General features: G+C 36.4%; 2 protein-coding genes across 2 annotated transcripts; one reads left to right on the forward strand and one right to left on the reverse strand.

The window, feature by feature from the left end:
- Nucleotides 1-6,881: 6,881 nt before the first annotated feature.
- Nucleotides 6,882-14,965, forward strand: LOC117993418 (uncharacterized). Its single transcript, XM_034981212.1, has 3 exons — nucleotides 6,882-7,013; nucleotides 9,315-9,570; nucleotides 14,646-14,965. Exons 1-3 carry the CDS (start codon nucleotides 6,882-6,884, stop codon nucleotides 14,963-14,965), a joined length of 708 nt encoding a protein of 235 aa, XP_034837103.1.
- A 7,455-nt stretch (nucleotides 14,966-22,420) lies between these two features.
- On the reverse strand, nucleotides 22,421-23,702 carry Osi7 (Osiris 7). Its single transcript, XM_034981333.2, has one exon. It carries the CDS (start codon nucleotides 23,694-23,696, stop codon nucleotides 22,884-22,886), a length of 813 nt encoding a protein of 270 aa, XP_034837224.1. The 5' UTR covers nucleotides 23,697-23,702; the 3' UTR covers nucleotides 22,421-22,883.
- Nucleotides 23,703-25,878: the final 2,176 nt, after the last annotated feature.

The following is a 25,878-nucleotide window of genomic DNA, read 5'->3' on the forward strand; positions in this document are numbered from 1 at the left end:
TTTTTATATATTTTAGTGGATTTAAAAGGAAAGACAGAAGATTTTATTAAAATTTTAAAGTAAGTTAATTGACGCCTGATGTATTTCATACACCAGAATTTTATTTAACAGTTTTGTCGACAAGTATTTTTTAAATCTAAATATATAAAAGGAAAAGGTGACTGACTGACTGACTGACTGACTGATCTATTAACGCACAGTTCAAACTACTGGATGGATCGGGCTGAAATTTGGCATGCAGATAGCTATTATGACGTAGGTGTCCGCTAAGAAAGAATTTTTGAAAATGCATCCTGTAAGGGGGTTAGATAGGGGTTCGAAATTTGTGTAGTCCACGCGGACGAAGTCGCGAGCATAAGCTAGTATAATTATGTATGTATTTCGTTCTACTCATCCAGTTTTTACCAAATATAACAGCAGTTTGTGGGTATAGCACACGACAGGTTGAGATGGCAATCGGGGGGGAACGCCCCGCACACACGCATGCCCCCGCGCTAACCCTTTGCGGGCGAACGCGGGTGACGTGTGGGTGTATGGCCCCCCCCCGCCTAATATCCCGATTGCGATCTCGACCTGTCACGTCACATAAGCTAGTTTTCAAATACATTTGTAGTTCTATAGGTACCTGAAAAAAAGTAAGAAACCGATTAATTTACATTATTTACTACTAGCTGATTGTGTACGATACATTATGTACGACTTCGTACGCGTGGATTTTGTTTTTCAAAAATCCCGTGGGAACTCGTTTGATTTTCCAGGATAAAAAGAAGCTTACCACTCGCCAGGTCTTTAACTATAACCATGCAAAAAATTACGCCGATCGGTTGCTCTGTTGCGGCGTGATTGAAGGGGCAAACCAACAAACAAACACACTTTCGCATTTGTAATAGGGTAGTAATGATGTAGTGTTGAAAATTATAAAGGACAGAAAAATAAGTCAATGGGTCACAACAACAAAGCAAAAAAAATGTAAAATTACATCTAATAGGTCCCTCACTTTTCCACAGCGTGGTAATTTTGTTTATTATCCAAAATGGCGTCCACAAATCACAGTGCGACCTGACCATGCTCAACAAAAGAATTAACGTATGGGAGCTTCACATATTTACTCTATTCGATAACAATATAACTTTCTTTATTAATTAGGGTTCCGTACCTCAAAAGGAAAAACGGAACCCTTATAGGATCACTTTGTTGTCTGTCTGTCTATCTGTCAAGAAACCTACAGGGTACTTCCCGTTGACCTAGAATCATGAAATTTGGCAGGTAGGTAGGGCTTATATCAGACATTAGGGGAATAATCTGAAAACCGTGAATTTGTGGTCACATCACAAGAAAAAAAATTAAAATGTGTTTCGAACAAATATTGCTATTTTCGACATTCAAAGTAAGATTGCTATATCAAGTGGGGTATCATATGAAAGGGCTTTACCTCTACATTCTAAAACATATTTTTATTTATTTTTATACATAATAGTTTTTGATTTATCGTACAAAATGTCGATAAAATACGATTGTAGTACGGAACCCTCAGTGGGCGAGTCTGACTCGCATTTGGCCGGTTTTTTTTGTTTTCTTCGACCTATAGCTTATGCCTGCCTTATGCATTATAACTTCGTCCGCATGGATTACATACATTTCAAACCCCTATTTAGGGGGTTGAACTTTAAAAGGCCTTTCTTGGCGGATGGCTACGTCATTATAGCTATTTGTATGCTGTGCGTTGATAGTATTTTTTTTATTCAGAAATAAGTTAGTCCTTGACTGCAATCTCACCTCGTGGTAAGTGATGATGCAGTCTAAGATGGAAGCGGCCTAACCTGGACGAGGTATGGCAGTTTTTATTAAACCCATGCCCCTTTTGATTTCTACACGGCATCGTACCAGAACGCTAAATCGCTTGGCGGCACGGTTTTGCCGGTAGAGTGGTTACTAGCCACGGCCGAAGCCTCCCACCAGATCAGTCAGGATCAGTCAGTCAGCCACCTTCTCCTTTTAAATATTTAGACTATACCTGTGCACTTTGTCTACACTCGAAGAGCCAAGAGAGACATGAATGATGGTCACACTATGGGACTCATAATGCTGGAATGGCGACCTCACACCCGCACTGGGAAAACGCATCGGTTTCTGGTGCGAAGTTGCTAATCTATCATATGGCCCCAACGTCTATCGGTTCTTCGAATCACTTAAGCGCCCCGCCCATTGTCACTTCAGCTTCGCAGTCCTTTGGGCTGTCTCGGTTACTCTGGTTACTACGGCGGATCTCCTCGATATCAAAACTACCTGACTATTCATAAGTCTTGTACTTACGTACTTGTACTTGTAAAAAAAAAGTTTACATGAATAAAAAAAAACATTCATTCATTCATCATTTAGTAGCTCACAAAAAAGTAGCACATCCGATGCGGACTTAAATAAAATATTATGTAACATTCATTAAGATCAAATTAACATACACCCGTGTCTTTAGTCTTAATTTCTCCATGTCTAATCAATTGTTGTGTAACGTATTATATCATTTATGTATATTGTATAATACTAATGATATTATACGTTCATTCATGGTTTCATCGAGACGAGCTGTCGCCATCCGCTTGAGATCTCTGAATAATATTCCGCTACAAGGAAAACATCTTGAGGTAATCTGCATGCCTGAGAGTTCTCCATAATGTTCTCAAAAGTGTGTCAAGTCTGCCAATCCTTATGAACTATGGCTAAGCCCTTCTCATTCTGAGAGGAGACCCATGTTCAGAAATAAACCGGCATGGGTTGAGATAATGATATTGATGATGATTAACTACCTAGGTTTTTTTAGGTCTCAGCTTGGGAACATCACTGTGCCATCAGCACAGATGTCCGTGTAGAGAAGCCGTAAACCTACCTACCTACTCGTAAATTTGGAATCCATGGACTCTCTTGTCAAAGGAGAACCGGCAGACTATTTAGGAGCTCTATTATATTATATTATATTATATTATATTATATTATATTATATTATATTATATTATATTATATTATATTATATTATATTATATTATATTATATTATATTATATTATATTATATTATATTATATTATATTATATTATTTATATTATATTATATTCCTGCACTCATTTAGCCGGCAGGGATTAATCGGGATGATGACAAAAGACCTGATAGATTGATGCTGGTTCCCTGGGAACGGGGACGGGCCCTAATGTGGGACGCAAAGTGCGTTGTCACATTGGCATATCAGTACCCGTAGTACAAGATTTTACGTCTCACCAAACGAAACCAAATTCGAGAGTCGAAATACTTCCGCGTTACAGTAAAATGGACCTAAACAGCCTTGAATTGAAGTCAAATATTCAATGCCACTGATTTAAATTTCGCAATGTTTCCGCTTGGAGCGCTGGCTGTAGAAGTGTAGACAAACTTGAGCTTTAAAACAAGTCTTGTAAGATCCAGTTTACTGTAACGCGGAAGTATTTCGACTCTCGAATTTGGTTTGGTTTGGTGAGACGTAAAATCTTGTACTACGGGTACAGGGAGACATCATCAAGACCGCGAGCCGCAGCAGAAATGGCTGAAAACGGCAAGCGGCGCAACTATGCCTCTCTTATTGAGAGTTATATTTTTATTTCGTTTGCCGTGGAGCCATGGAGCGTTGGCCATGGAGTCTTAGTTATAAGATGAATTTAAAGAATAACGTTCTTTTTTAGTGCTAAAATTTTTAATGAGACGTTTCACCGCCATTAATAGCCCCATCTGGTCACAGAAGGGTTTTTTGCGCAAAGGATCAGCCTGGCTGTCAGTATTCTTGGCACCATTCCACGCCGGTATGATTTGTACAGTAATTAGATAAGGCTAGCTATAAGTTTTTTTGAACTACCTATATTGCGCGCGATAGTTAAAATATCCGAAAAACTACATAATACTATGTGACGTCATAATTTCTCGATCGCAATTTCGTTATAGAAAAGTAACTTTACAAGCACTTGTATGTACACCATATAAACGACTAGTAAATCTCACTTTCCTTTAAACAGTTTAGCATTAAAAGGCAATAAGAATTTGCGGTCACGGCTCGAATAGGTCAATATATCGAACAATCGCATGATATGTATTCGTGAGTGTATACACGCCCTACTATGATGGGGACGTGAGAGAAAATGTATGGTAGGTATTTAGGCGTAGTATTCACCATCCGGTGATATAACGTTTTGTTTATTTTGACAAATTCTTCTTTTTTATGCCCAGTAGTCGGCCGGCGATGAGTTGAGAGAATGATGATGATGATAACGAGATGATACTGGATGAAAGTTCAATATTTTTTATAATTTTTTAGTGTTTTACCTACACTTCAAGGAAATTACTAAATAATTTTAAATACATATCAAAAATTGCGTAACCGGCAGGAATCGAACATGCATCTTCTAGGTTCGCGCCCGATGCCTTGACCAACTCGGCCACGGTTTCGCTTACCGCCAGTGACGAAATTTGTGATACGTATGTTCTCTCAGTACTGAAGCGACACTTTAATGCCATCTAGTAGCGACACTTTGCAGTTATCGAAACCAGAAGATGCCGTTTCGATTCCTGCCGGTTACGCAATTTTTTATATGTATTTAAAGTTATTTAGAAACACAATAAGTTGTGAAGGTTTAATATTTACCAACGTTTACACACGCCTGCCCATAAAATGGCACTTTTTCTGAAAGTGAGGTAATTCTTGATAAGGGCTTATTAATTTTTCAGCATATCAAGAATCACTTCACTTTCAAAAACTTTCAGCAATTTTCAGCTTTTATTAAGAATCACCTCACTTTCAACAACTTTCAGCTTTTGTTAAGACCCCACTTTCAGCATCTTTCAGCTTTTATTAAGACTTAACTTTCAGCAACTTTGTGTTTTTATTAAGAACCACGTCACTTTCAGCATTTTTCAGTTTTTATTAAGACCTCACTTTCAGAAACTAAGAATCACCTCACTTTCAGCAACTTTCAGCTTTTATTAAGAACCTCTTTAAAAAATTCTACGGGTTCCCGGGCTATTAAAATTTGCAGTCACTATTGTTCAATTGCATATTCAAGTAGAGCATAAGCAAGCTGACTGTCAATATTAAATATGGATGAACTTCCTCAAAATTCAACGTGCAGTGACAAGGCCAAAAACTTATTCACTTAAGCAATATTAGAAAATATGACAACGAAAGAAGTTCTGAATAAATTTATGTGTTAATTTGTTTTAATTTACCCAAATTTAAGCCAACTAGCTTATGCTCGCGACTTCGTCCTCGTGGGCTACACAAATTTCAAACCCCTATTTGACCCCCTTAGAGATTTAATTTTCAAAAATCCTTTCTTAGCGGATGCCTACGTCATAATAGCTATCTGCATGCCGAATTTCAGCCCGATCCGTCTGGTAGTTTGAGCTGTGCGTTGATAGATCAGTCAGTCAGTCTGTCAGTCAGTCAGTCACCTTTTCTTTTTATATATTTAGAAGATAAGCTACTCATTAGAGACTAGCTTACCCGCCCAATTAACAATTTGATAAAGTTTAAGGGTGTCTGGCATAGGGGTGTCTGGCAATGCATGATGTGAATTTTAATACTTATCTACTACTAACTGATGCCCGCGACTTCGTATGCATGGATTCAGGTATTAAATCTTTATTTCCCGGGATGAAAAGTAGCCTATGTCACTTTCCAGGTCTTTAACTATACCCATGCAAAAATTACATCGTTCCGTTGCTCCGTTGCGACGTGATTGAAGGACAAACCAACAAACAAACACACTTTCACATTTATAATATGGGTACTAATTCCAAAGAAAATATGAAAAAATTACAGTTTTACAAATAGGTTTAAGTTTCGTGTAATTACTAACACATATTAATAATTACTAACAATTAGGTTTAAGTTTCGTGTAATTACTAACACCAATATGATCCTTGTTGGTCGAAATAAAAACATTTTATTTTATTTTATTTTTATACTTGACGAAAGATTTTATAAGTACACCTTTGTTACCTGTTATCTCCCAAAGCCACCATGATCCAAACCTCATAGTCGCTGATCGTTCCTTCCTGTATTGGGGACAATGCGCAGAGAAACTTTCTGCTTTTATGAAATAACGAAGGTCTGGCCCTCACAGGCTCTTTCTATATAACTTGACTAAGAAAACGAGATTTGAATTATTAGGATTTTGAAGTTACTATAACTGAGGTTAATAACAGGGACCGACGCGGACGGCTTAATATGTTCTCAGAGGCACAGAAAAGGCCAAATTCAACCCTTCCAATTCTGTCTCAACTAGGCTATATCTACTGAGTAAAAATCTCAGGCATGCAGGTTTCCTCACGATGTTTTCCTTCACCGTTAAAGCAAGTGATATTTAATTACTTAAAACGCACATAACCCTGAAAAGTTAGAGGTGCGTGCCCGGAATCGAACCCCCGACCTCCGTTTAGAAGGCTGACGTCCTAACCACTAGGCTATCATCGTGAGAAAACCTGCATGCATGAGAGTTCTCCATAATGTTCTCAAAGGTGTGTGAAGTCTAACAATCCGCACATGGCCAGCGTGATAGACTATGGCAAAGACCCTTCTCGCTCTGAGAGGAGACCCGTGCTCTGTAGTGAGCCGGCCATGGGTTGATCATGATGATGATGATGATGTCCTCTACTAATAAAAAACTACTGTGTAAAAATCTACTAACTTTCATACAAAAATCTACATCGCACACTGCATTTAACGAGCACTTATGGCCTATGCGTCGTCGCGCTATCCTACAGTACGCGACTCGCAATTCGGTTGAACCGCAGTGGGAGGGGGGGCTCAGAATAAAACCATCTAGTCGGTTCCTGGACACACATTCCTCGACCCACCACAGGACAATGAAGGCGATAGTACTGTTGGTGTGTGTTGCATTTGTGTCTTCGAAGCCTACTGGTGATGAAGATGTGCTTGGATCAGTTATAGGAGTGGTGAGGAGTTGTTCCGAGCAGGATGTCGCGTTGTGTCTCAAGGTGTGTCTTGTTTTGTGTTTGTGTTTTTGTGTGTTAATTTTAAAAAACATAAATAATTAACTAGCGGTTTTACCTAATTAGTGGCGCTTGGTGACTAAAATCCCCGTATACTGAAAAGCATCTGAAATAATAAAGAAAATCATACTTTGAATTTAACCTGTTTTTGACATTGGATGCATACAATAATTTTGTTTGTAAGAAGTCATTAAACATGAGTGCTCTTACCTCACCATATAAACCTTAACGAGAAAACAAAGATGAATACGTGCGTTTTATGAGCTAAATGGGTGTGACTTTTGTTTAAACCGCGTCTGGTAATCTAAGAAAAGTTTCAGACTCAGTATTAGGTAGCTAGAGTGTCAAGTTTTCAACTTGTGATGGTTGTTAAGTTTTTGTATGGCATTATCAAACTGACTAAGTTTCCTTCATCTGTGACTAATTAAGTACCTATGAGTACCTATGCAGTTTCAAAAAATTCAGCCAGTTCCAATAACGCGCTTGAAAGCTTGAAAGCAAACCAAGTGCCAATGCCGTTAAGATAAGCAAATGCGCGAAAAATATTTAGGTAGTTATCAAACATTGTGTTAGGCAGCGCCTTTTTGTGTATATGAAGTGCACGACACTGTGGCAGTGATTTAGTAGAGTCAGGAAATTAAATATTTAGTCATTTTCTTCAAAACCATATTAGGTCATTAGTAAAATAATGGTAGGTATTCATTAATTGGCCATCTTAACCGAAATGATTTACCATGATAAGAATTTGTTTATGTACATTTTATGTACAAATTGCTGATATAATCTTAGAATTTATTGACGAAATGTGTTGACATACTAAGCCAGCTTATTATAAATCTTAATTTTAATGTCAGTTAGTAACAGTTATTTTATAATTATGTTACTTCTACTAGTAGATTTATGCCCATAAATGAGTCAGTTTAATTTTATTTTTAATCATTAAGATACTGTGTAGTATAAAATAATAGCATAATATATTATATTGAGTAAAATTAACCTTAGCACCCGTAGTTCACGACTTTTGGTTAGCAAGCTTGCATCTTGATTATTCTAGGTAACTTTCTCAGCACTGCAATTTATCTTATCCCTTTTATTTCAAAACTAGCTGACCCGTCTGGCTTTGCTTAAGTAGAATTTTTGGAAATCAGTGAAGGTGTGGAGTTTCAAAATTCTGTTACACAAATGTTAGAAATCATGTTATAAATATTAAAATTTGTAGAGTTAAATACTATGGCCATAATTAATAGAGCGCATTAAATATAATATGAAGGAAACATTTGATTGAATGTAGAATATTGCAACCTAAACCTTATGTGATTCATTCAATCAAATGTTGTTGACAATACACATCCCTAAATTGCATATCTATTTAAAGTAACTTACTTACTAAGTTTGCTAATCGTTAAAATTACTACAATTATTTATCAAAGTAGTTATTATATATATTTGTTTGTTAACATAATAATGACTTTAATTAAGATACGTTGAAAACGAATCTTAAGGAATGAACGAAGGTAACTTCACGTCATTTCGATTAATGTCTGAGTTCATTCATGATAAACGATATAAAAAGCCGTGTGGCCGAATAGGCAAGTAGTTCTGTAATGAAAACCGACAAATAAACTTGTGAAATCGTCTTCGAGTTATTTTTCCTTCGTGGTCTCCTTACACGTATTTTTTTAATTTTACCCGAAAGCCCAGATTCCAATTCTCATAGATATAACATGAAAAATGACGGACGTTCATAGTAAACTTTCAGTCCCCATTTAATCTCTTTGGGGGTAGAATTCTTAAAAATCCAGGAATCTGAACTAGTATGGCTTACCTATCTATTATTAGGCCAAGTGTAAACACTACTCTTACTAGTAAACTAGTAACTTCCGCAATTTCTTGCAGAAGTCAGCTTTGGCAGGTTACTTGCACTGTATAACAGAAGCAGCAAGCTTTCTTGTAGTTTATTTGCTGTAAGTGTTTAAGTGCAAGTAAAATGCAGCTGACCTCTGCAAGTACTTAACTTTATATAAGTACTAGATGATGCCCGTGTCTTCGTCCGCGTGGATTAATTATTATTTGAAATCCTGTAGGAACTCTTTGATTTTCTGGGATCTAAAGCCTATGTCCTTCCCCGGGATGCAAGCTATCTCTGTACCAAATTTCATAAAAATCGGTTAAACGGATGGGCTGTGAAAAGCTAGCAGACAGACAGACACACTTTCGCATTTATAATATTAGTATGGATAAGTTTGTTTTTCAAATTACAAATTAACCTCCAAATGTTTCCCACAGGAAAAAGCGCTAAAATACGCCGAAAATTTGGCGACAGTGCGAGAAATCGACCTTACCGATGGAATTACGCTGGTTGGAACTGGATCATCCCGATCAGCCAGGTCCTTCGAACCACTCTCAGAGGAGCCGAGAGCGAGGGAGAACCAGGTGGAAACCAGGCTGGTGGATGCCGCTGCGGACTTCTTCGAAAACCATGTCATCCAGCTGAGAGTGCCGAAGAGTACTGTGGAAGATGTCAAGAGATCACTCGAGGAAGGTCAGTAAAGTCATGTTGTTTTTAATCACTTCGGTGATAGGCACAGGACAAAAGGAAAGTAAAAGATAAGAAGTGGACAATGAAATTTGAAAATAGAGATGAAGACCATACTAGTCAAACCAGCCACATTTATCAAACGTCAAAACGCTCGCAAAGGGAGCTTGTATGAAATACATAGATGTGACGTCATAAAAATTTGATGTACTTTCTTACTTAAATCTTGGAAGGAATTTGAAAATGCAACCCCTAAGGGGTGAAATAGGGGTTTGAAATTTGTATAGTCATAAGCTAGTTAAGTATAATAGTTATGAAATTCTTGAGTCATCACATAAATAAAGGAGCCAGATTATATTATTGCAGATTGAAATCCAACACTTACTATAATTATTAATATATAATAAATGCTTGCAAGTCAAGGTCAAGTCGTCAATCGTTGAACCTACCGTAATATCAACTTTGTTAAAACTCTCTAAAAGTCATTAATCTGAAATGTTTTAATCGGCCTTTACTCTCATCAGCGGCGCCTACTTCCCGCATACTCGAAAAATATGCTAATTTATTAAACTGGTCGGTAATTATATTATGCAATAATTAAGCTTAATACGAGACAGCGTCAGTTCGACATAATAAAAACTGGCCAAGTGCGAGTTCGGCCGTATTTTTTCGACATTTTGCACGATTATTCGAAAACTAGATGCATAAAAATAAATAAAAATCTGTTTCAGAATGCCCTTTCATATTATTATGATACTCCCCTTGATATAGTTATCTTACTTCGAAAATTGAAAATACTAATGTTTAGTTCAAAACTACAATTTTTTTTTGTGTGATGTAACCACAAATTCACGGTTTTCAGATTTTTCTCCTAATGTCTGCTATAAGACCTACCTACCTGCCAAATTTCATGATTCTAGGTCAACGGGAAGTATCCTATGGGTTTTCTTGACAGACATGACGCACAGACAGACAACAAAGTGATCCTATAAGGGTTCCATTTTTCCTTTTGAGGAACGTGCAAGTTCATAGTGGCGAAAGATCTAGGCCTAAGATTGTCTAGATCCTCCAGCTATTGAGCAAGTAGGTAACAGTCGTAATATTCTAAAGATTAGTTAAGTTCTCATGCACTAACATAAAACGGATGCAATTTCTATGTAACTTCAAACAGTTAACAAAACCATAAAGCTATTCTCGGCGCCACGAAGGGAAAATTTGCACAACCAGTTTTAAAACACGTAGAGAGAGTAGATGTACTTAATTGTTCAAACTGCAGTCTGCAAGTAAAATAAATGTTTGTACTTTGTAGGCACTTTATAATTATCATGCATGGTATGCAAATTAAAAGTAATTTAATCTTTTTAGGATTATGGCTCCAAGGGTGCCAAGCCTCCACTATCAGTCCGTCCGTCCATCCGTCTATCCATCCCTCTGTCTGTCCATCCGTCTATCTGTCTGTCTGTCAGCGGGTGGCATCTCATGAACCATAATAGTGAATTGAAGTTGTCACAGAGTGTACATTTCTATTGCAGCTATAACAACAAATAATAAAAATTTCAAAATAGTCGCCATGCAAATAAAAACATAAAAAATACATAGTGATATTATCTTGTACGATGGTACTGAACCCTTCGCTTGTGAGTCAGATTTTACCTTTTACTTGTGCTATAAGACCTACCTATCTGCCTTTCATGATTCTAGGTTAACGGGAAGTACTCTACAGGTTTCTTGACAGACACGAAAGACAGACAGACAGACGAGAAAGAGATTCTATAAAGGTTCCTTTTTTCTTTTTGAGGTACGGAACTCTAAAAAAACTAAGCATTAAACTAAATTGGTGTAGCTATTCTCTGCCAAAATCTTCGTTGATAAAAAAATAAAACAAGTTACTTTAATGATTCCCTCAATGGAAAATCGCCTGAAGCTACACTTTACGGATAAAAATAGTTAGTAAGAGTAGGTATAATAATTCAAGTTCCGCGAAATTGCAGGTGCTGTGATATAATAATTAATAACAACGAGAACGGTTATATGAATAAAACAGATGATCATAATATAATTTCTGCCAATCATTACGCTCTCGCAAAGTTTAATTAAAAAAAGTGACCACTGGTCATGCACATGTGACATGTTGAGAGAGATGATATAAAAATAGAAAGTCCTTAGTCATGGGAACCGTGGTAGTAAGTACCCGCATTAATTGAGGAAAACAAAACTGTATGATTACACTTGTAATGAAAATACTTTTTTCTTCTTAGTCTGGACGTTTTTGACATTTTGCATACAAATCTGAACTCATCTATGTATAATATAAAAATGAATCACTAAATGTGTTGCTCATCGCAAATCTCGAGAACAGCTAAACCGATTTCGCTAATTCTTTTTTTATAATATTCCTTGAAGTACGAGGATGGTTTTTACGGAGACAAAATTTAAAAAAAATTGAATCGACTGTTAGGCGGAACGAAGTTCGCCCGGGCAGCTAGTTTCCAAATAAAACGACCTGAAACTGTACTAAAACTGAGTGTGAATTTCGTGATTTCGATCTGGACTCTTTTCGAAGCAAAACTGCCTATACTGTGCTACAATTATTAAGTAACAAACTCCAAATCAAATGAAAAAATAAATCGAATCAAATTTCTTTATTGTGAATATAAGTAAACATTGCAGATGTTACAAAAACAATAAAAAAACGTACAGCCAAATTCAATGCACTTTAACATACTTTTGATAAAATACGTTACATCAAAAATTAGTCACAAAATCAAAAAGAGAGTTTTAACAGCTTTCATTAAGTTTTTTGCTTTCATGTAAAATTTTAGTTCGTGCAATAACACCGATTAGTTGGTCAGCTCCTCAATTATACCAAACATTAAAATACTTGCAGGAATGCTGCGTTTACGGTCTTAGAAATCGCACATCCCTATATTAAAACAGTCGCAGACCAAGCCAGATATCTCCATAAGAGGAGCGGGTTCTACCAGGGTTTCTCCAGTAACAAGGTCGTGGAAAGCGGGCGTAAACCTAGTCCACTTTTTTGCTAAGTCTCAATGATACTAAGAATGTTAGGAACTAGTTGGATGCTTCCGCTGGCTGCAGTGTCGGATTAAGCCAGTGCGGGGCCTGTAGCAAATTATATCAAGGGGCCCATGGATTGTTTTTTTCTCTTCTTCTGGCTTTACATAGATTATCCTTGAATTGTTTTAGGTGATCAAATTAATAGCATTAAGTAGGTAAAAAAAACAAAACTGTTACGAACAAACTTTTCTTGATTGAATTTGGGAATATAAATAATACTGGCTTCATATCGGCTTCTCTAAGTAAATCGTAATCAATATTCATTAAAGTGAGGTGATTAAGACCTTTTGGCTCATTGTATTCCTCAACTCATTTTTAACACGTTTTCATATTGAGAAAGACCTAAGTACATTGATTTGAAAAAATATTTTCGTGCTTTTTTTTTATTTTATTTTATTCAGATACAAGTTAGCCCTTGACTGCAATCTCACCTGATGGTAAATGATGATGCAGTCTAAGATGATAGCGGGCTAACCTGGAAGGGATATGGCAGTTTTTATTAAACCCGTACCCCTTTGGTTTCTACACGGCATCGTACCGGAACGCTAAATCGCTTGGCGGCACGGCTTTGCCGGTAGGGTGGTGACTAGCCACGGCCGAAGCCTCCCACCAAAAATCTTCGATCTAAATAGATACTTTTTTTACGGTCAGAAAGCGTTGGTGCGCGGGGCTTCCAAATGTGCGGGGCCCGTAGCATTAGCTACTAATTTTGCTACGTGGCTAATCCGCCACTGGCTGGCCGCGACAAAATGCTGAGTAAAAGTCTAGTAGTCACTAGCTCCAGGCGGATTCTTGTCTAAAATGGAAGTAGGTTCGAAGCTTTCGAATTGGTATCAAGTTGATGCACTTTCTAGATAAATGAGGTAGTTATGCAAACTGGACGTAACATTGTGAATTTCAATGGCGACACTTGTTGGTATTTTAGTTTTGAATTCGAATCAGTTTTCGGACAATGAGTGAACGCTCTATGTTTATTGATGACTGAAAGTTACTTTTAATTTTAATTTTAAGTAAGTAAGTAATTACTTAATACTATTCTGGACACTGTTGATTACGAATAAAAAAATATTTTTTGCAAATAAAGTGGATAAGGGGCGTGTGCCCTTGTTGTGACAACGCGTAAGGGAAAGAGAGTTTAGAAAAGAAATTGTTGATTCCTAGAATTAGATGGATATGTAAATACTACTACTTTTTACGGTATAAATTAAATAAACTGCACATTTGTTAGTTCATACTTAAGTTTAACGGTCTGTATGACGGGTGCTAATTGCAAATAAAAATTGTCGAGGTAATATTATCTCTTTGAATAATTGCAATTTTAAATGACTCTGCTATTACAGACGATGTATAAATTTAGGCACTGATGATAAGTGATGACATTATAAATAAATAGCTATACGTTACGTACAATAATTATTGTTTATCATCTTAAAGATAGAAAGCTACCTAATATTAACATTTTAGTTTCTCTTTGTTTTAAAATAATTGCATTACGTAAAAAAATTGGTTCTAATGTTTTCCGAGTATTTCTGATTTTTCCATCAATTTCTAATGTTGTTCTATGATATTTTAGTTTTTTATACAGTTCCAGAAATGTATAGCATTGTTCACGCTCGAAATTAACCTATCTCGAATCTGTCGAGAAATTACAGAAACGTTTTTCGTCAAAAATGGCATGGTCTTTTTGACAAATAATCAGTACCCTTATTATAAATGCGAAAGTGTGTTTGTTTATTGGTTTGTCCTTCAATCACGTCGCAACGGTGCAACGGATTGACGTGATTTTTTGCATGGGTATAGATAAAAACCTAGAGAGTGACATAGGCTACTTTTATCCCGGAAAATCAAAGAATTCCCACGGGATTTTTAAAAATCCTAATTCGCGGGCATCAGCTAGTAATGTCTAATTGACGGATTACAGATACATTGAATAATAATTTCGGTTGAAAGTTTAATCAAGTGCCTGTATTTACGACCTTTGTTAACATTTTTTTTAATTCCAGGTCGTGGTAAGAAGAAGAAGTTGAAGCAGCTCATCCCGATCTTTGCTCTTCTCCAGCTCAAGATCCAATCCCTCATCCCTCTGTTCCTCGGAATCATCGCCTTGGCTGCCGTCAAGGGACTGATCCTCGCTAAAGCCGCCCTCCTTGCTTCAGCCCTTGTCTTACTCAAGAAGTTACTCTCAAAACATGACCACCATGAAAGTTATGAAGTAGTCGCCCATCCTCATCATGATGAGCATTATAGCCACGGTGGGGCCCATGGTGGTTGGGGCAGATCTCAAGACGCACAGGATTTAGCCTACAACGCATACTCTACCTAAACCGAAGATAGATTAACCTTAAGGATTCATAACCCGTTCACGATGTTATTTTATATTTTGACATAATTAATAGTATTGCTTGACAGTAAATTAGTATCTCAATGTGTACAGTGCGACAAGGCTCTCTTGGCACTTGAATGACATTGACAGGGGGGCGCTGTTGGAGAACAAAGGCTAGAATATTCAAACAAGAACAAAGGGGACACTTGACGGCAACGTTAGTTCCGATTTTCGCCACGCGCCAAGATAGTCTTGTCGCACTATACACGAAATAATGATGTCATATTTTATTGTTCAAAGCACAGAATCGGTGGATGTTTTATGGACATATTTGTCGAAATAATGTTTATGATGTGGTATGTTTCACATCACTAAAATTGTTGTGTCAAATAGAAAATAATATTTGGGCGGAGTATAGTCTTACGCGTACCTCAATGATTGTTGACAGTTAATTTATTGTTATTTAATAATTAATTTATTTAAATTATTTAACTTATTAAATGCTTGGCTATGGTCTACGCGTCACCAGTATTTCGATATTTATGTACCTTTGTTTTTTTGTTGTGTTGTTATTATTTTTATTGCATAGTACAAAGATTATTTTAAGTCAATAGCTTTAACTTTTTTTTTACTCTTTACTAGCCAAAGTCACAACTTTTTTTTTATTAAATAATAATATGTTAGTATATATTTACTTTTTGCTTAATCTCTACTATGTTCTATTAATTATTATTATTAATACTTACATAATAAATTAATATATATATTGCTTTTGTAAATATGCTTCATATGATTGTATTTACGTAAAATATTGTTTTTTGAATCTTCATGTTTATTATATAATATAATATATACGTATGTATTCACTACCTATATTTATTGTTTTTTCGTTTTATATATACCTACTGTATATATTCATATTAATTATTTTATAATTGTATAAGTATTAAAAGGTGATGCCCTTCTTTAAAAAATCACTTTCAAGTTCGCCCACCATTTGTATGCACACTCATTATAATATTATTAATTTAATTTCTAGATTATTAATAAATATATGGAAGTCATTTAAATAATACGCATTTCATTCTTATTTAATACTCATTAAAGACATACTTAACATCATCATCATTAATTTTAATTTTTATAAATAAAAAATATTCAAGTCTAATAGCTGTTTTATTTCTTTTTCGTTAAAATATAATCTATATATATAAAAGGAGAAGGTGACTGACTGACTGACTGATCTATCAACGCACAGCTGAAACTACTGGACGTATTGGGCTGAAATTTGGCATGCAGATAGCTATTATGACGTAGGCGTCCGCTAAGAAAGGATTTTTGAAAATTCAACTACTGAGGGTGAAATAGGGGTTTGAAATTTGTGTAGTCCACGCGGACGAAGTCGCGGGCATAAGCTAGTAAATTATAAATGCGAAAGAGTGTTTGTTTGTTCGTTTGTCCTTCAATTTTTATTTTATTTTAGTTTGGTCAAAAAATTTACACAATTATTCTGGTAGCTTTAGTTTTAGTGTTAACGTAATTTATTATCACCATTACAACTTACAAATTTAACAACTGACAATCAAAAAGTGTACATCATCATCACAATATGATGATGATCATAATACACCCATAGCCGGCTCACTACAGAGCACGGGTATCCTATCCGTATGAAAAGGGTTTAGTCATAGTCCACCACGCTGCGCGCTGGTCAAGTGCGGATTGGCAGTCTTTAAATGCACAGGCTTATATGCTGTACGTATTTAACCCGGTGAAATAAATTTACAAACGACATCTTGTCACGATATCTCATAAAATAAAACAATAGAAAGTAAAGCACAGAAAAACACAGATTTACACTTGACGACACGATAAAAAATAAATATAAATGTAAATAAATATGGAGTCGGAGGTAAGAGATAGCTAATAATAACACAGCACATAACTTCCTAAATAAGAATGATAACTCAATTTACTATATATGAATACTAAAATCTTCCTGAAAGTTAGTTAAAACATTCAAAATTGGTACCTTGATTTTTGAGAAAATTCCTCGTTGACTAGCTGATTTGGATTTTGGATCAGAATCAGGACTCCGGTTCGACCAAAAATTTTAATGGATTTTTCTATAGATGAAATGAGAAAAAAAATGCATGCAGATAGCTATTATGACGTAGGCATGAGCTAAGAAAGGGTTTTTGAAAATTCAACCCCTAAGGGGGTGAAATAGGGGTTTGAAATTTGTGTAGTCCACGCGGACGAAGTCGCGAGCATAAGCTAGTTATTAATTATTTTTCAGGGAATTTATCGTACGATAGTCGTGTAGTGTAAAGTGACAGCAAAGTTGCTTTCATTTGCAAGTAAAAGATCCACTTAGCCATTTGGAACAATGGTAAATTGTTTGTAAGGCAATAGGCTTTTCGCACGCATTTATCTTGTATGCGCTTTGTATGTGAAAATTGCTTTTTGTATGCTATTTCTTTACGCATTTTTTATCGTCTTTTGAATTATCTAGAATCATTTAATTATTACTAATTGTCAAGTCGCGACGGTTAATTAGTTGTTTTAAGAATTACTATACCTAGGATCACATTTTCAATTTTTGCATTAAAAAAAGAATAGAATTTTATAAAAAAACTAGCTGCCCTGGCGAACTTCGTTCCGCCTAACAGTCGATTCAAATTTTTAAAATTTTTCTCTCCGGAAGAACCATCCTCGTACTTCAAGGAACGGTTCAGCCGTTCTCGAGATTTGCGATAATTTGCATTTAGTGATTCATTTTTATATTATAGATAATTCAATTATTTATTGTCAAGAACTTCGAACTGGCGTCGGTTCTGATGTTTTTCTCTGAACTAAATTTTTAGTATCAGCATCTTTTTTAGCAATTTCAAGATTCTCTTTAACAAGAAAGCAAGAAAAATTCTCTATTAGAGAATTTAGAGCTATATAGGCTACAACTGGTGCCTAAAGTCACAAAGCTTGACAGTTCTACTTTACCAATGTATCTAATAAGAAGAGGACAGACAAATTTAATTTAATTTAGAATAAGAAAATTAAAATTCATGTTCTGTCCCTTTTCAGCGATATTAAAAAAAAAAAGATGCAGATATTTTCCAAATTTAGTTTGGAGAAAAACCTCGGAATCGACATTCTACACTAAATGTGCTCTGAGTTAAAAGGTTACTTTAACGATGATTCTTGTTTATTATTCTTGTAAAAGTACGTAGGTAGGTCCTAAGTCCCATACATAAAGAAAAGCTTTCAATTTCTAATGAGACCCGAACTCAGATAACGGCAACGTGAAGAAATTAGCAATTTCTTTAACGAGAGAGAATTCTATCGAATTTTGTAACAAAGTTTTAAATACCTATTTAAATTATTTACATCCGCTGGATATCCGGCGTGTGATAGGTTGGTCTACGCTAAAAAATGAATGTGCATAATGCATTCTTTTAGTGGTCTAAAATAATATTTGCATTATTGCCTTTCTAATTAAACTGGTTTGGGGCACATGGGTTAGATGGTTTCAAAGGCTATAACAGACATAGTAAGAAAAGCATGAATAATATTTTGTATTTTGCATAGACCTGTCCTGTAAGTTTATTAAAACAGCGCCATCTATTGGAGTCTCGTAGAATTTCTATGAAGGCCATGTTTACACCACACTCTCGCGAGCTTATGAATGAATGCGTTTACTACTTTACTACGAAGTTCAAGGTTTTTCCTCTGATTCATAATGAACCACGTTTTACGACCGTTCAATGAACCTGTTTAAAAATCAATGAATTTGTTTTTATTTTGCCTTTGAATGATATTTTTATGTCGATTCAATTACTTATTTATTTAATTGGGCTACAATAACCCTTATAATAATTATTGATAGAAGAACTGTGTAAGAACTTTTGAATCGAGTGTTTTTCTTTTAGACGCTGTTGGAAGTTGGTTGGTACCTATTTGAGTTTAATTAATATTAGAAATACATGAAAAATACTTTAGTAAGATACCTAACTTGATTCGTTTACTAATCGAAGGAAAGACAAAATAAAATATAATAGCAACACATAACAAAAACCTACCTCTGCATTCAGTAGGTAATGATCAGTATTGAATGTGCGGTAAAGAGGACAAAAAAGCAGCGATTATGAATGAAAGTCTTGCAAAACTAAATAAAAGAGTAAACATCATAGACCATGTTTATTTTTCTTGTTTTTCACTAAGTTTCTCGGCCAAGGTTACTTAAGCAGAGCAGACGTAGACAGATTTGCGAACGCGTTACGCGACTTCCGGTTGCGCTTGCGCGTGTTTGACATAGTTTTCATGATTGCTAGTAGATGGCGCAACTTAGTTTTATTTTATCCAAGCGGTTACTGACCTGCGTAATTTATAATATTATGTTTTTTCGTACCACTTGCTCAAAAAAGTGACATTCTATGCCACAAAAAGCGAACATAACAATAGTCATTTTTAATCTGTTAAAAACGGAAAGAAAATTGTACTGAATTGCATTCATCCTCTAGGGGGAGAATGTGATTTAAATTTGGAATATGTAGGTACTTACCGTAATTTATACTGAACTACATCTGTGTTTACACCATTGAGTTTGTATATAAAGCATTATACATCTTTTTGAAAAAGGAATACGCATTTATTATGCAGTTATGATTATTAAATAAAATTACGAAAACCGACGAGGCCGTATGAGCTCGATGCTTTTCCGACAAAAAAATATTAGTCCAGGAATTTGCCGCGTTTTTGTTTTCTTCAAATACATAAACGATAAGTTTATTGTAATTTATTTTTATAAATAAGTTAATGTTCTAAAAATACGTTTAATAAATGCTTATCTCATATTATTATTGTGTTAATTTTTTCGCAAATGGTACGAAAAGTACAGTATTTTCCTCGGTGATAAAGCTGTCTTAGTCTTGGGTGAACTTAAATCCCTCGCTACACTCAGGACTCGTCTTAAATCCCTTGTTTCGCTCGTGACTTAAGTTTTTAACACCCTCGCTACGCTCGGGAGTACACCTCGAGTCCTTCGTTACGCTCGCGATTTAAATCGTCACCCGCGACAGAAGACACTGCTTTATCCCCTTGGTTAATAATCTACTATTTGTTTTCTTTAATCAGATGAAGCCTTAGCCTGTGAAATATTAATCTAATCTATTCCCCATGTCTTAGGCGCTTTTACTGTACATAAACAATATGCTTTTACTGATGTTATCTTAATTTAATTATTCTACGAGTATCTTCATGCCTCGGATCATATTATGAGTAGATACTCCTATTTTAGTGCATTCAAAACCCTATTGTTAAGAAAATAAGGACTATGTTGTGTTATACCTATTAGTTTCCCTATAACACCCCTCTTGGTTTTCTCTACGTTCGTCCTACAATAAAAATCTCTTTGTACATTTTCTTTCAAGGATTTTACTTCTAGAAATTGGGAGATTATATTGACGATTCAAAATTTACTTGACTAAAAACCTTTCTATACCTCCTTAGGGGTTGAATTTTCAAAAATCCTTTCTTAGCGGATGCCTACGTCATAATGGCTATCTGCATGCCAAATCTAAGCTCGATCCGTCCAGTAGCTTGAGCTGCGCGTTGATAGGTCAGTCAAACTGTCACCTTTTCCTTTTATATATTAGAAGAGAAGCAGATAAGTACCACTACCTACCTATATCAGTCAGGTTAATAATGCAACAGTTTTATACATAGAAATAAATAAGGCTATGTAGAATAGACTGTATAATCTAGACGTAGTCATCATTGTAGCACGTATGAGCTGGTACTTACTAGGTAATAGGTATGTAGAAACATTTTTTGTAATTCAGTATTTATGACGTAAGAAATAAAGTTTATTTTTGTTTACATCCACTTTTCCCAGACAGCTTTTACCGGATTACTTTTCATCATTAATCTCGTGAGTTTTCCTTTGTAGAGAAAGAAATAGTAGTATCTATTACAATAAATTGTAGGTAGTTATATGTAGGTATGTAAGCTGTGATAGCCTAGTGGTTAGGACGTCCGCCTTCTAATCGCAGGTCGGGAGTTCGATCCCGGGCACGCACCTCTAACTTTTCGGAGTTGTGCGTTTTATAAGTAGTAAATATCACTTGATTTAACGGTGAAGGAAAACATCGGTAGGAAACCTGCATGCCTGAGAGTTCTCAAAGGTGTGTGAAGTCTACCAAACCGCACGTGGCCAGCGTGGTAGACTATGGCCAAAACCTTTCTCACTCTGAGAGGAGACCCATGCTCTGTAATGAGCCGGCGCAGGGTTGATCATGAACCGATAGAAATAGAGATAGAGTTTAACCGTTTTGATAAAACACGGGTAGGTAAGTCCCATTTTTTCAATAGAACTCTAGAACTTGACGTTATCGGACAAAATGAGACAATTTTAATCCTAATTTGTTCCATAGAACTACACGGAACTTGCTTTTCTTTGACGTCATAAAAAGCGCGGCGCGGTGTCATCAGGATCATATTTTTAGGGTCCCATTGACCCTTTGGCAACTTTCGGGTACGGAACGCTGAAAATGATGGTCACTACATTCCGCCACGATTCTAGGCCTTTCTCTTAAAGTTGTTGTAACAGGTACCTACCTACCCTTTCTATGGTTCCAATTCTCAGGGTCACAGGTTAATTTCGATTGTATTGGTATTTCAAGTTATAAACAAGCAAAACCTGTCGTTGATAAAAGATATAAAAGTTATTAAGTAATGTTATATTTACTTGCATAACATTTTTATGTAAATTCAGATATTTTAGACTCGGTTCAAAAATATCTAAATTTACATAAAAATGTTGATGACAGGTTTAGAGTTATACAATTTAATACGCTTGTGAACAACTAAATTATCGAACAGCAGTTATAGGTAAATAGGTAAATCTTACTAATATTATGATCTCTGAATATTTGGTTGTTTCTTACCTACCCAATGATTATACCGATTTGGGAACGGACATAAGTTGTATTCCGAATAAACACATACTTTTTATCCCAGAAAATTAAAAAAATCCCACGCAGTTCAAGTCGTGGACATAATCTTACGTAATTTAATTAGATGATTTTCATGTTAGGATAATAAAACAAAAGGAATCAAATATTATAATTTATTTATTAAATTATCGATCAATCTAAATATATAAAAGGAAAAGGTGACTGACTGACTGACTGATCTATCAACGCACAGCTCAAACTACTGGACGGATCAGGCTGAAATTTGGCATGCAGATAGTTATTAGGACGTAGGCATCCGCAAAGAAAGGATTTTTGAAAATTTAACCCCTAAGAGGGTGAAAATACGGGTTTGAAATTTGTGTAGTCCACGCGGACGAAGTCGCGAGCATAAGCTAGTTTGTAAATAAAACACTTCTGTAATTATATTATTATTTAATATCAATACAATCTCTTTGTTTTCATATTATATTTAATACAGAGCAAGAAATGTCCACTCACTAGTAAAATAAATTATGAATAAAAATAAAAATACTGAAATCGAGAATACAATACATAAATAACTACAAGAGAACCCGTGGAAATGACTTAGAGACAAATAAACAAAAATCAAGATAAAAACAGGCGCAAAAAAACAATCTTAAAAAATACTTAAATAAAATTAATTAAAGCCAGGTACGCATGGGAAACCACAATAAATATTTCACTATTAACTATCTTAACTTTATACATAATCTTTGTGATATCAAAATAAATAATATATACTATAAAAAATCATAGTTACAAAAACACCTATAAGGTTTACGGGAATCTTAACTCATTCAGTCAAATAAATACAACCGCACAACACATTTATACACGAGACGAGACGAGTCGAATAAGTAATTGAACGTAGTGAAATCGTCTTGCAAAGGGGTCGTCTAACTAGGCCACGGAAACTTGGAAAGCTATGGCTTTTGCGCTGAGTACGCTAAGCTTTGCGCGTCGAGTGATCTTCCCCATCCACCACTGCCGCTACTGTGTCCGCCTCCTCCGCTACCATAGCCTCCTCCTGAATCGCCACCATAACCGCTCGCACCAGCATAGTCATGGCTAGACGAGTGACTCGACGAATGGTGAGGATGCGCGACCACTTCATAAGTAACGTGCTTTTGCTGTTGTTGTGACAACAATTTCTTCAATCCAATTATCGCGGACAACACTAACGCCAATTTTCCAATCAGCAACGCTTTCCCAGCAATCAAAGCGATCGCTAAAATCGCAAGTTTCATTAACATCATCTTCTTCAACATCAATGCTGCTATCAACGGTCCTAGAATCTTCGCAGCCTTCTTCTTCTTCCCTCTGCCTTCCTCCGACTGTTCTGTGTCTTCTGTAAACCATGATACCGTATCTTCTAAAGCACGACCCGCACTGGTGACTGAATCGATAACATCCGAGCCTTTAACTTCCACTCTTAATGAATGAGTTTCGAAGTAGTTCTTCACTTTATCCACAGGATTTAAAGCTCTCGGGGCACCGGTTTCTGCAGGCACATCACTCGCTCGCACAACTGTAACACCATCTGTTAGAGAAAACGTGTCCCTATGTCCCATCATTTTGTCGACGAAGGAGAAGAACTTGTACTTGAGGCATGTTGTTGAATCCTTTTTGAGACAGTCACTGAAGCCTTCGATTTCGTTTTCCGAATGGCTCGTGTCTTGAGCTGGGAGGGCGTGACACGCTGCCGCGAGTGCTAAGATGGCGAACGTCCTCCACATGATGGCGATAGAAACAGACTGTGCGCCGGGCCCGAGAGGCTGAGCTTAAATAGGTTCTCTCCGCACCCCTCGATAGATATGCCCGGTTAAAACCTTTCCGAAATAAGTTGGACTTTCTCAGTGGTCTAGGAGTAAAAGTGAAGTCCAGGTTTCGTAACGTTGCATCGGCGAAAGCCTAGTCGCGGTCATTGTAAAGGTCGTGAACTTGAAATCGTATTGTGTGGTACATTTTATTATCATACTAGCTGACGCCCGCGACTTCGTCCGCGTGGAATTAGGTTCTTAAAAATCTGTGGGAACTCTTTGATTTTCCGGGATAAAAAATAGCCTATGTCTGTTTTTGAGATTCAAAATTTAAACACATTTGAATATAAAACAGTTCCAAATTCAAAATAGCCGGGAAATATGGAAACGAAGGCATGCCTCGTCTTTGCATGTGCGTGGGAAAAAAGGACGGGCGGTCGAAGTGCATCAGGCACCCAGGACCCAGGTGGTGAGGGTGAAATTGCTTACCTATTATAAAATATAGACCCACGTATTTTACACAGCGTTTTTTTCTAAGCAGTTAACTATTACGCATATTACAAAAGCAAGTAGCTACGGCTCGCTAACAGCAAATAAGACAAATAATAAGCTCTGGCAAAACAAGCAAAACGAGTCAAGTAAACATAGTTACGGCTGTTTACTTTGGTTTGTTTTGTTTTACGCCACTACGGAGTATCAGTACCCATATTATATTATAAACTAGCTGATGCCCGCGACTTCATCCGCGTGGAATTAGGTTTTTAAAAACCCCGTGGGAACTCTTTGATTTTCCGGGATAAAATTAGCCTATGTCACTCTCCAGGTCTTTATCTATACCCATGCAAAAAATCACGTCAACCCGTTGCACCGTTGCGACGTGATTGAAGGACAAACCAATAAGCCAACAAACCAATAAACCAACAAACATATGGACCAAACAATTCTCATTCTGAGAGGAGAACCGTACTTAGTCATGGGCTAAAGTGGGATGACGATGATGAATTCATTTCTCTATTGGAAAGCACAAATTGGAAACATTAAAATACCTATTTGTCTCAATCACTGGAATTTGACTGTTTTTCTATTGATATGCACGTGAAAAGCATATAAAACCCTTCTTAAATCAGTGCCAATCATCGATATAAATGACAAGATATGCCCAAGCGAACAAAATTTTTCACGGTTTTGGAACCAAATAAATCAGCACCACCTCTTAGATACTAATGAACGACCCGTTTGAAATCCAGACGTCACTGAGGTTGCATTGGTGCTAAATAAACATTTTAGGACCAATGAGTCGGTGCCATTTAGCTTGTTCAATGCCCCTGTCCTTACGAAGTAATATATAAGTCAATGGTGCCAATTCACGTGCCATGCATGTTTTTGACCACTCAAAGGAGATGGCCGTGTGTGGACTACGCAAGCAGTTCCGCGAGGGGTGAGGAGTGACTAAGCTCACTCTCACTTATCAGATTCCATAAAACACCTTGTGTGGTCTGTTTAATTAGTATTCAGCGCCATCTATGAAAATTTTCTCGAACGTTGCCTGGAAACCTCCTCATTTCGATTTCAAAAACAGAGACAACCAAAACCACCAGGGCCCAAAGCCAAGATGGCAGGCCTTAGCCGGTTATATACCCGGCTAAAAGACAAACACCTGGGCGCCGGCAGATACCCAGCGCCACACCCGGGTAAGGAGGCCAATCCTCAAGGCCCGTACCCCCGTCTGGCCGTTCCAGCCAAACGGAGAAGACCCGCACATCATCATTTTGACGACGCGACAAATGCCCACCTAAGCAAGTAGACCGTCCTATTTTTTTAATGAAGTACCTACTTACCATAAAAAATTTAAGGGAAATTTATAGGAAAAGTTCTTTGTTTTAAATAAACAAAAATCCCGTGGGAACTCTTTGATTTTCCGGGATAAAAAGTAGACTATGTCATTCTCCAGGTCCTTATCTATACCTATGCAATAAATCACGTCAATCGGTTCCACCGTTGTGACGTGATTGAAAGACAAACCAACAAACCAATAAACCAACAAACAAACACACTTTCTTTATAATAAGGGTACTGAAATCCCGAGAGAGCTGATTTTCCGGAATAAAAAATAGCCTTCGTCTGACTCCGGGATGCAAACTATCTCTGTAATAAATTA

Source organism: Maniola hyperantus, chromosome 24 (assembly GCF_902806685.2).
Source record: "Maniola hyperantus chromosome 24, iAphHyp1.2, whole genome shotgun sequence".
Classification (NCBI taxonomy): Eukaryota; Metazoa; Arthropoda; class Insecta; order Lepidoptera; family Nymphalidae; genus Maniola; species Maniola hyperantus.